At 34.7% G+C, this 12889-nt stretch overlaps 1 protein-coding gene across 1 annotated transcript; it reads left to right on the top strand.

The window, feature by feature from the left end:
• Window positions 1–2796: 2796 nt before the first annotated feature.
• LOC143633334 (uncharacterized) lies at window positions 2797–11776 on the top strand. Its single transcript, XM_077101658.1, has 8 exons — window positions 2797–3075; window positions 6888–7109; window positions 8027–8436; window positions 9273–9458; window positions 9561–9753; window positions 9840–9910; window positions 10677–10830; window positions 11292–11776. The coding sequence occupies exons 1-8, from the start codon at window positions 2797–2799 to the stop codon at window positions 11586–11588; spliced, it is 1812 nt and encodes a 603-aa protein (XP_076957773.1). The 3' UTR covers window positions 11589–11776.
• Window positions 11777–12889: the final 1113 nt, after the last annotated feature.

The following is a 12889-nucleotide window of genomic DNA, read 5'->3' on the forward strand; positions in this document are numbered from 1 at the left end:
ATTATCATCAATCGCCAAATTGGGGGCAATTATTGAGCTACAAATAATCAAGTATTGAGGATATGTTATTATTAGTGACCAACCTGGATCAATTATCCTTCTGAAGAGCTCCAGGGTCATGTCAAGATCAAGGATCCTCGGTACTTGGTATTATTAACTGTTGTTTCTTGTATGTAGGTTGATATTTATCAAATGCAACGGCTCCAAGACTTAGTCCACCACCTATTTCGCTCATGGACTTCTAAAGCACGCGGTCAAATGGCACGAAGGAAGTGAGTGGAGAGATGGCGGATTAATAGGACCTAGTAGTTAGTTGTTATTTTCGTTTGTTATATACCTAGTTATGATCAAAGATTAGGTGACTTCATTTACATACACACTCATTTACTTCCTGTTAACATTCATAAACACTCTCTCGAGAACACTCAAGGCAAATCACACACTTAGTTTTATTGTAACCTTTGATCATATACTCCACCTTTGTAACCTGATTTTGATATTAATAAATTGGTGATAGACAAGTTGTCATCACCCGGGGTTTTTTTCCATTGATCTGATAAAGATTAAAGGGTTTTTCTCGCAACCACGGTGTTCATCTCCATTTTGTTCATATATTCGTTATTGCAAGCTTAGCACTAAACCTCACAATACGAATTTGGTTACATTATCCTTGTTTGATTTTTGACCAAAACATAAACTTTGATGTATTTGTTCCGATTATTGAATTTGTTTAATTGTTTTAATGTTAATGAAATCAAATAATTATTGTTGCTTTAATTAGTGTCTTTTGAGCTACTATCCAATCAATACGTTACGCCCTGACATGTTCCCCCCGCCTTTGGTCGACGTGTGACAGTCGCTACGTAGCGCGGCCAGAATCTCGGAATTTTTAAATATGTCACATTGTGTCCTTGAACTTTGGTTCAAACGTAATAATGGCTAAAAGCACATGAGATTTGACTTGTCAACACTTGTATAACATTATAACAACATGAAAAACATAAATACTCAATAGTTACTCCACTTTATTAATGAACAAAGATCGAATTATAAAACGAAGCAGGAAAACATATTCAACTACAAATATAATTTTTGACGAATGTCACATAAATGACTATTACGGTGAATCGACAGGATGGCTTGGAAGTGTAAGGATGAAATAGAGCAACTGATGAAGATCATATTGAACAATTGAATGAGTGAATTGAATGCAATGAATTGAAGGCTCGTAACGGACATGCCGAAGATATGAGAGTTGCTAGAGACTTAATTACCATTCAATATAACGGCTAGCTGAGAGATATTGGAGAAATGTAAATTACCATTGTAAACATCTTACATGTATTATACTGTGATATAAATTAAGTAGTAAGAACCCGAGTCCTCAATCCCAATCATAATTTAAATGGTATAATTGCTATTTGAATCATGTTTCTAGGAATTAACATGTCAAATGCTTTTAAGAACAGAAGATCCTCATGCGTTATCAAAGCGTTAAAGTTACTTGCACTTGCAGAACTATAGGAGGGCCTAGGGGTCGGTTGACCCAAAACATGGATATAGAGATTGCAGTGTGTTTGAACCCCTAAAATTGTTATGGTTATAGTGATTGTAGTAAAGGTAAAAGAGTGAAAAGAATATAACAAACCCGCTTTCCGACGAATGACTGAATAAGTGCGGTGATGGAGAAACCAAGAGTCAGAAAGCTGTAAAAGTAAAGAAGAAGCTAGAAAGCGAAGAGAAAGATATTTTTTTAATATTATAAAGTACAAATATGAAAGGTAAGGAGTTTAAACTCTAACAAGTAAATCACAAATTCTAACGTCTCATGCTTGTGTTTAGTGATTTGATTGAGTTGAAAATTTATTAACTCAACTTTACTTTTTTAACGGCAATTATTAACTCCACTCTTTATTTATGTATAATAATTCAGTTAAATTCTTTTTTATTTTAGTTAATCTATACCTTTTTAAAAACATGCAATTATGATACCTTCTTTTACTTGTAAATGTCTTATTCTAAAACTATTTTAGTAAACGAAACTAAAAAAAATCTTGTAGCTTTATATATATTTATATATATATATATATATATATATCGATTAGTTCACATATTTGTTTGTATACATCAATTGGTAAAAGTTATTTTTGTGTACTAGTAAAAGAAACAAAGTTCGACCCCTCAGTCTAAATATCCTTGGTCCTCCACTAGGTACATGCTTAAGTAACAATCGAAGCGGGCGTGCGTAAGAATGCGTTGCACGTTTTGAACTCCCACCACCTTCTATTAACTAAAGTATCTATATTCGAACGAAATACCAACCATGGTATGAACCCTATCGAGGTTTTTCTTGCTCCTATCCAATTTAAGACAATATAATCAAAACTCGTCCTGCAAGTTTGTAAAAGTGAGCAAAAAATGTGTTTCTTTTTTGAGTAATTCCAAGTTTTAAAACTCGTGTCCTCCAAGCTCCTTTTTTAATCACATACAAAAATCTCTAGTGTTGAAAAACACCATAAGAGAGAGAACACAACAAAATGCTGCTACCTTCAAGCTTAAAATGTACAAAGAAACAAGCAATGATAACAAGTTTAAAGTAAAATCAACATATTTGTTTCCATGTGTTGTTTTTCACTTTCCCAAACTTTTCCAATACTGTATTTATCTCTTTTGTGTGGGCCCACCAACCCAAGTCTCATAAGCTGAAACCATCCAACCGCCAATCCACCACACATACTGATAACTGATATCATCTCCTTCATTTCATTTCATTTCAATTCAATTGATTCAAATCAAATGAGAGGCCATAATAATAATAATGATCGGATCAATTCAATGCTCCCAGACGAGTTACTCATGGAGATCTTCCGCCACGTGGAGTCCAAGTCCAGCCGTGACGCCTGCGCTCTCGTCTGCCGCCGCTGGCGAACCCTAGAACGCCTCAGCCGTGACACCATCCGAATCGGTGGCTCCGGGAGCCCGGATTCACTCGTTAACCTCATCGCCACTCGTTTCCTTAATGTTACAAACCTTTTTATTGATGAGCGAGTCTCCGGTGCCCATCCGTTTGATCAAGTAACCTAACCTCCATCTTATTATTATTATTATTATTATTATTATTTTGATGATTGGTGTGTCTGCTCAAAATGAGATGTTTTGCACTTTGATGCTGAATTGGCTACTCTTTTTGATGAATTAGTTTAACATTTAGTAGCAATTGAAAATAATTAGGGATTTAGGGCATTTTTATTGGCCGATGAGTGTTGATATGAATTTGAATTTGTAGAATTGCTTATAGGTACATTTACAGTAGTGTTGGTAGGTTTGTAAGGGCTTTCAGATTCGTTACTAACATTTACATGCTGAATTGGCTAATCTTTCTTAATAGTTTTTGATGTATTAATATAACAGTTTTGTAGCAAATAAACTTAATCTGTGTCAGGTTAGGAACTTTTTGCAGAAAAGGAGCCTTTTTTACTTCGATCTCGCAAGCTCCTTTTTTGCCCTAGCTTTCAGTTTGTTTCGTTTTTGCGTGTTTTGTTACTGTTAAAATAAGATTTAGGGAATTAAGGCAGTTTTATTGGCTGATGAGCATCAATTTGAATTGGAATTTTAACAAGTTTTTGTTGGCTTTCAGATTCATTACAACATGTGTACTTTTATAATTTATTTGTCGCCTCAAAGCGAGGTATTTGGCATTTGATGTTGAATTGGCTACACTTTCTATCAGTTTTTGATGTATTAGCTTAACATTTTGTAGCAAATAAGCGAGTAAGCCTTTATTAATTTAGAAACTTTTGCAGGAAAAGTCTTTTTGGCTTTGAATTTGATATGAACCTAATTGTTAATTAAATGGCCAAAGGAAATAGATGGAAACTTGAGAGAATATTAAGGGAAACAAGACTTTCATTTACTCATTTTCTGCATAATTCATTCTTAAAAATAAATTACATATAAATAGGAAAGTTAACCAGTACTGCTATGCTAAACTTTAGAAACAAGAAACTAAAACACGGGAAAGTGGGATCCAAAATTCATGCGATGTAACTAATCCTTCACATGGAACATGGAGATTATGGGATAAAGGGTATGGTACGTAACAGAACTTTAAGCACTGTTGAAGATGGTTAGGTTACAAACCACCAATACTACTATAGTCTATAGAGATCTATCATCAGTTGAAAATGATTATAATCTTAAGAGTATTGAAAATTCAATAGATTTTTGCCACTGTTGGTTGTACCCGGAGCCCTGACCATGATCCCGCAAACCACGGCGGCGCCCTCGTCCACGGGAACGACCACGGCCTCTGGAGGAGTCGGACAAAGTGTGATTGGTGCTCGGTGGTGGGTTGTGGGTTATTGGGTGGATGGTTTCTGGTGGTGCCGGTGTGCAGAGCCGTACCGGCTGCAGTGGCAGCGGCCATGGCTGCGGCAGCTTTAGTGGTTTTTTCAAGGATGAGTCAGCAGCTAGCGGTATAGAAATTGGCCAGCGCCCGGTGGTTTGGTGTGCTGAAGAATGGTAGCGAACGGTGCATAGAGTTCGTTTGGACCACTTATTAATTGTATTACCAAATCAGTTTCATCAACCGGGTTCCCCACGTTGGCTAATTGATCTGACAGGTTTGTGAGTTCTTGACAGTATGCAGATCATTAGGGAAATTGTCAAGTTGGGTGTTGGAAAGTATGTTGCCGATTTGAAGAGCCCGTGTGACTTGATTATCATGAAAGATACTTGCCAGAGTTTCCCAGGCATCGTAGGGTGGTGTTTGTCTTCATAATCGTGTGCAATAGATCATTGAAAATAGTTCCATAAATCCGTTGCAAGACAATGACGTCAAGTCGTTCCCACAGGAAGGCCTTGCAATGAATTTTAAATAGCTTGGACCAGATAGAGGATTGAGCGGATTCCATCTCGAGGGTGACGGGGATGAAATTTTTTATGCTGGAAACGGTCACTGCGGGAAGAATCTGCTCAATTCTCTACCTGGTCACTGCGGGATGAATCTTTGATTCCATCTTGACAGGGAAGTGTGTGGGATTGTTGCAGAAAGTGAATGAGAAGGGTGGTTATCGGGGGTGGCGCGAAAAAGGAAGGGGACGGCCGTGAAATAGAGGATGGGCGGCTAGGGATTTAATCTCGTGATACCATGTAATATTCGGTTATCACATGATACTTGCCTTCCTTCTCATTCAAATTCACTATTATATATAATTACAAGGGATTTCCTATCTTTGGATACAATATCTCAACTACTATTACACGATATTATGAAATTAACTATTTACATATTATGATGCTATTCCTATTAGCTCCTTTCGCACCCATTCTCTGTGAATGAACAATGCCATTTCATAACATAGACATCTTTCATGACATCAGGGTTGGCAAGTTGATTACCAATTTGTGTGGGATGCCATCATTATAGTGATAGTGACTTCATGTGATAGCTTTCCGTCATCTTGACTGGTTGACACATATATGCGTTAATGAATCATGAGGTTTACCATCTCAAAATGACAAAAACCATGTAAATTAAATGATTTAAATCGTGAAAACCAAATGAGGGTTGCATCATTAAATGATTTAAATCGTTGATTTCAGCCAGGAAAAGGAGGAAATTCTTTAGAACTTTAACATATTCTTTTATGAGTAGGAATTTACATATCCATAGAGTTGATAAAAAATGTGGCGCTGGCTTTACACTATTGTTTCAGAAAGTGCTGGGTAATACATTCCAATTTCCGTAGTTTTTTTTTTGTAAACTGAGGTTTTAAGCTTTTGATCTTTAATATATGGATATGCGAAACTGCGCTGACTACTTTTTTGGAATAATGCATAAAGGGCCAAGGCTCATCATATCTTATATTTTCTTGACAAATGAGTAAGCTTTCACATATCCATAACATTGATACAAACATGTCGTGTGATGGGACCCGCCACAGTTTTAATAGATAAACAAAAATCAATACAAATAGACCTGCTTTATACAGGAAGATGCCTCACCAATAAGATCTATCAAGAGGTAAAGTTATCTATAATAATGTATGTAATCTTGTTAATATCAATGCCTTTTTTGGGTTGTAGAAATACGATTCTTGCCTGTTTTACCAACTAACCCTGGGTAACACAGCTGTAACATGTGTTGGATTTAGGTTTCATTTATGTGAAAGTTATTTACATTTTTAAGTAGGATGTAGGATCATGTTTTTAGGTAAAAAAAGGATTTGCAATAAGCATTAAAACCAATACTATTAGACTCGATGAAGAGGAATAATAAACTCCGCCCTACTTATGAGTTTCCATCTAAAGTTCATTGATGACATTTAAACAAATACTAGTTGTTTGTTTGTTTGTTTGATTGCTTCTCTGGTAATAATATTATGAAACATGTGTCAAAGCTCAGACTAGAGACTGCATATTTACTATTCTTAGGGGGTGTTTAGCCTAGCTTTTATTTTTATGCTTGTGCTTATATATTAAATTCGCTTATAGCTTATTTTCTATTATTTTGATAAGCTCTTTTTAAGTGTTTGGATTAGCTTATATTCTACAAGTTAGTTATGTGTCTTAATAAGTTGTTAAATTCACCATTCTTTAATTTTTTAGAGTAATAAGTTGCTTCAATAATTACTAATCCACCACCATTTGAGGACAAATGAGTAATTTACACCATTAAACAAATAAGCATCATCAAATAAGCTAATAAATCATATTCAAATACGCTTCTTCAAATTAGCTTATATAAGCTAATAAGCATAAGCTTAAAAAGCTAAGCCAAACACCAAGTTAAGCTTATTTTGTAATAAAAAGCTAAAAAAGCTATAAGCTTTGTTAAAAAATCTAGGCCAAACACCCCCTTATTAATCTTTTTTTGTGAAATGCAGGGAAGACGGGGCAGTGTTAGGCATCAACCTACATGGCTCAGGCTTCACCTTATGGCAGACAGATACGAGCCATATTGTTTATTGGATGCTGGTTTAGCTGCTGTTGCTGATGGTTTTACAAAACTGCAGAAATTAACTCTAATATGGTGCTCTAATGCAACAAATGCTGGCCTCACATTTGTAGCTCAGAAATGCACATCTTTGAAATGCTTGGATTTGCAGGTAAAATATTATGGAGTTAAATACGGTTTTAGTTCTTGTGGTTTGACCCAAGTAACCATTGTAGTCCAATAGCTTTTTTTTAGTGCATCAGTTTCATTTGTCTTAAATACTGATTCAGAGAGAGAGAGAGAGAGAGAGAGAGAGAGAGAGAGAATTTCTTTCTTGTCCAATACCAACTATGATTTCCACGAAATGCTAGTCGAAGATCCACTATTTACTTATTTCTAAGAAGATAGGAAAGAAAGTCAAGTAGAGTCCACTTTGTCTACGAACAAGGAAGTTATAGGTAATGCAACTATGAATCTCATGGAGAGTTCGATCCATTAGGTTATTCGATTTGTTCATAAAAGAAACGAGAGACAAGAAAACATCTTTTATTACGATTAAAAGGACCAATCTCAAAAAGACCAAGATCCGATTTCAGGTTATTTCTTGGTGAACATGATGTGCCATAATCTCTTTGATAGAGAGAGAGAGAGAGAGAGAGAGAGAGAGAGAGATGCTGATCATCATTAGTTTTTATCAATAAAGAATTGGTATTAATTTTAATCTTTTTATAATATTTTCAAGCGGTTCCCGTTCACGTTAATGGTAATTTAATATTTAATATATATATATGTGTGTGTGTGTGTGTCATGTGCATTAGTATCTGTACCTAAAATGACAAAATTGAATCTAATGACTAAAATGCCCATGTAGTTTACAGAGTAAAAAACGTGGAGTAATTGACTAAAATGACAAAAGTGAATCTGATAGACTAAAAAATCCAAAACAAACTATTGAACTAAAAATCTAAAGTGGTTATTTGGGTCAAACTGCATGAACTGTAACCACTCAATATTCTGACATTTATATTTGATGCTTTGTTGCTATCTTTGTTTAATGTTCTATATTTAACATTTTACTTCTTTCCAAAGGGTTGTTATGTTGGAGATCAAGGTCTACGCGCTATTGGCAAGTATTGCAAGCAACTTGAAGTGCTGAACTTGCGATTTTGTGAAGGTTTGACCGACATTGGTTTAGTTGACTTGGCCATTGGCTGTGAGAAGAGCTTGAAATCACTAGGCGTGGCTGCATGTGCTAAAATAACTGACGTGTCATTAGAAGCTGTTGGGTCTCATTGCAGAGTTCTTGAGACTTTATCATTGGACTCAGAGTATGTCAACAATAAAAGGGTAATAATAGCTGTTGCAAACGGATGCCCTCTTCTCAAGAACCTGAATCTGCAATGCATTATGGTTACAGATGAGGCTTTGACTGCTGTTGGTAGACTTTGTGTGTTGTTGGAGTCGCTTGCACTTCTTAGTTTTCAAAGATTTTCAGACAAGTTAGTTATTCTTTCTTTATATTCTCTTTCCATAATGTTTGTTTTTAAGCCACTCGATTTTGGGCTTCTTTTATTCGTTAGGTGTTCCAATCTTGGTTACTTTGTGAGTATATTTTCCAATACGGCTTAAATTAAACATTCTTTAATTACATAGATGATCCATGTGGTTTTGGTAAAGTAACATGTTATAGGGTACGACCTTTGAAAACTCGAATGTGTTCTTGGTTTTAATTTTGTCACGAGTCCAGGTATTGACACTAACTTCTGTTTAACTTATATACATGTAGAAAAAATGGCTGATACCTAAACTCGTGCCAAATTAAAACGATGAATTATAAGCATGCAACTTTTCAAGGTTAGTAGCTAAACCTGTTACCTGGCCTAACCCACATGGACCATTTGTGTAATTAACTCATTAAGCACTTATGAAACTTGGTTAAGATTTAGTGATTTTTTTCACCATTACCTCTTTCTTCAAGTTATTAAAAAAATCATTCAATAATAACCAGGATTTATATATGTTTCATGTGCCTCAATTTTATAGATTTAGACATGCGTAAAAAAAGATTCACAATACCTAATGAAAATTGAGTGAGTCTAAAGAAGCAAAACACTTTCGAGTGACTTTAGTGGAACACTTGGTTACTATTGGTGAATTTTTTTATGTTGAATGGTATATTTTACAAACTTTCTTTCACAGTTACTTATCTTTGGCTGCAAGTCATTGCCATAAGTATTGGAAGTATTTTTTTGGTCTTTTTACCTAAAGAAATAGAAGAGAAACACAAATTGGAAGTCATGATGCGCCTGTTTTCTGTGTTGATTGACTTATGCAGGAGCCTTTGTGCCATTGGTAAAGGATGTAAAAAACTAAAAAGCTTGATGCTGAGTGATTGTTATTTCTTGAGTGATAAGGGATTAGAGGCCGTTGCAGCTGGTTGCCCCGAACTTTCACTCCTTGAAATCAACGGTTGCCATAATATTAGCACATATGGTCTAGAAACCATTGGACGATTTTGCATGTAAGTTATAAATAAAACTAACAATCTTCTATTTCCTTATAAAAAACATCTATTTAATTGTTCTTTATCTTGATTCATGAGGTTAACATAGTAACTTTACAGGCGTCTTAGAGAGTTGGCATTACTATACTGTCAAAAAGTAGGTAACGAAGCCTTATATGAAGTTGGCAAAGGTTGCAAGTATTTACAAGCTCTTCATTTAGTGGATTGCTCTGTCGTTGGAGATGATGCAATATGCAGCATTGCTATTGGCTGCAAGAATTTGAAAAAACTTCACATACGCAGATGTTATGTGGTATTATACATCTCGTTAGTATTCATATACGCATATCAGTTTCCCTGTTATATTTCTTATGTACAATGCTGCTTTAAAATTCATAGGTTGAGAGCAAGGGCGCTATTGGTGACAACGGTAAATACCTTACAGATCTTAGCATTCGGTTTTGTGATAGGTAATACTTTTCTGTTTCCTTTTTATCTATTATGATAATCATCTCAAATGTGGATGCATTTGATGTACAGTATTAATATACATGCACACATGCTTAAGTTCATATCATCTAGGCCTGTAAACGAACCGAGTGTTCAATGAACCGTTTGTCATGAAGTTTGATTATTTGAAACATGTTCATTTAGTTAAATGGACGAACATGAACACATGTCTTGTTCATTCATTTGTTTTCATGAATGATCGCTTACGTTCGTTCATTTATGTTAGTTTGTTTGTGTGTTTAATATATGTCTTTTTTTTGGCGGCTATGTCTTTAATATATTCATTTGTTTTTTTAGGCACATTACAGTTTAGTCTAGTTTTAGTAACATTATAGGCCCAAGTGTCGAACACATTGTTATTAACATTTACTTCTAATCAGTCAAGTTACGTTCGTGAACCGTTCATTTATACTGTTAACGAACACGCATAAACGAACAAGGACACACTCATTTTCTTAACAAATGAACACAAACAAGAAAACGCCGTTCATATAACTATTCTTCTTCGGTCGATGGTTCAGTTAAAGTTGAATGGACGAGGACGAACATGCTCTGTCCTTGTTCGTTCGGTTCATTTAGAAACCTGATGTCATCCATTGGAAATAGATTTCATTTTATTTTTGTGTATTTTAGTTTATTTTATGTCATTGGAACAATTCCACTAGGGTCACCTTGTTCATATTTTTTCTGATTTTTTTACAACTAATTTTGAATGTTTATTAACAGGGTAGGGGATGAAGCTTTGGTGGCTATTGGTAATGGTTGCCCCTTATTATGTCATTTAAATGTTAGCGGCTGCTATCAAATAGGAGATACAGGAATAACAGCTATTGCCAGAGGCTGCCCCCAGCTAACTTATTTGGATGTTAGTGTTCTTCAGGTAACATCCAAATGATTAGACAATTAGATTAATAGTTTATTACTTTCATATCTTTTTGAGAAAATTGCACAAACGGTCCCTGTAGTTTGAGCATATTGCAAGTTTGGTTACTAGGTTTTATAAAATTGCAAACTGATTTCATTTGCCATTCATATAAAGTTAATTGTGTCTTTTTAAGTTTGGAATCCTGAAAAACACTATTTTAAACTCTATTAGCCCTAACGTCGACCTCATCACCTTCGATTATGCACTCATCAAAGGTGATGACATCACTTTTCTGTTAAAAAGTATGTGGGACTAAACGTGCAACCCTTTCACAAATGTTTGGACTAAGTTTGCAATTTCTATAATTTGGGACCAAACTTGCAATATGGTGAAATCACAAGGCCCGTTTGTGCACCTTTTTCTATCTTTTCGTTACGATACTGAAATTGTGGCCTATTGTCATACAAATTTGTCAGAATTTGGGGGATATGGCATTGGCAGAAGTAGGTGAAGGGTGCCCTTTGCTAAAGGATATAATATTATCACATTGCCGGGAGATTACCGATTTTGGTCTAGCCCATCTAGTTAAAAGATGCAAGTGGCTCGAGTCTTGCTACATGGTTTATTGTCCTGGGGTGACTGCAGCTGGGGTGGCCACTGTCATATCCACATGTGTCAATATCAAGAAGGTTCTAATCGAGAAGTCAAAGGTTAGTGCGAGGACCCGAAGGCGTGCAGGATCCGTCATCTCCTACCTCTGTGTGGATCTTTGAAAACCTAACAGGGTTGGGTTTGGTTCGGTTTTAGTTGAAGTTGTGTTTTGTTTAATACAAAGAGGCATAAATGTTATATGAAATAATAGAGAATATACCAACATGACCTTGGGAACCTAGAGTTAATAATTGTGGAGATTTGGGTGTAATAAGTGGATGAATGCTTTTGTTTTTGGTTTTAAACATGAGATGAAAATTTAACATTTCATTGTCTACTTTTTAAATGAAAAAAGATAATATGATATATCCTAAACCCAAATAATATCATACTTACCAAAAAGATCAAATTACATATTTTCAAAGAAAAGTGCCTTCTGGTACGAAAGAGTGAGACGTAATGAAACGGGTTATTATGAGAGAATGAGAAAGAGTGAGACGGAATGAAACGAGTTATTATGAGAGAATGAGAAATAAACGGAGTGACCAAGGTTAAATCTCATTGTGTTTTTTTAAATAATTTTAAAGAAATAACGTCATTGAGTGTTGGATACATATGTAATGATGATGGTACTTTTAAAACATGTTCGATGAACTAATTTCATTCTGTGTTATAAATGTAATGTTTGATAAATTAATTTTATTTGAGTGTTAGATCGTAAAAATATTTGTCAGATTCTGTATAACAAAGTTTTGTTTTTACTAACATAAGATCCGTACCGTTTATATTTGTTTTATATGCATAAATTATTTTTCTAAACAAGCACATATGCATGTAATATATTATGTAGGGTTTGGATGAAATTAACGTGCTAAACATGAGAATCAAGTAAAGTAATTATATATACAAGTAGAGTAATTATGTAATTACTCTATAATAATTACTTTATGATGTAATTACATAATTACTCTATTTGTATAGATAATTACTCTACTCGTTTCCTGTAATATGTATATTAAACAAATGCGTGGGTGCTTATAATTAAATTCATGGTTGGTCTTTTATAACAAAGGACATTTATATGCAACTAGATGACATCATTTGCCACTTGTCCCAAATTTTAACCAATTTTGTTGAGACAATGTTGGGACGAGGACCCCGTACGTATCACTCTTGTTCTCTTTTCACTTCAAACATCTCTCTCTCTCTCTAATATACATTGAATATGGTATTGTATTATATTTACACCAAAAAAGAACTTTTTTTCTAATTTATTAAAGCAAATATAATATTTAATTTATATACATATAGTGTGAAAAAATAATTCATTAAAAATAACGGCGTGGCTATGTTTCACATCAAGATGTGCGTAGACCAAAAACTTCGAATTTTTTAATCAAACATTCTCTCATGCTCTTGCTCG

This window comes from Bidens hawaiensis, unplaced genomic scaffold, assembly GCF_021521415.1.
Source record: "Bidens hawaiensis isolate Kalapana, Puna unplaced genomic scaffold, B.hawaiensis_p1.1 tig00006678_1, whole genome shotgun sequence".
Lineage (NCBI taxonomy): Eukaryota > Viridiplantae > Streptophyta > Magnoliopsida > Asterales > Asteraceae > Bidens > Bidens hawaiensis.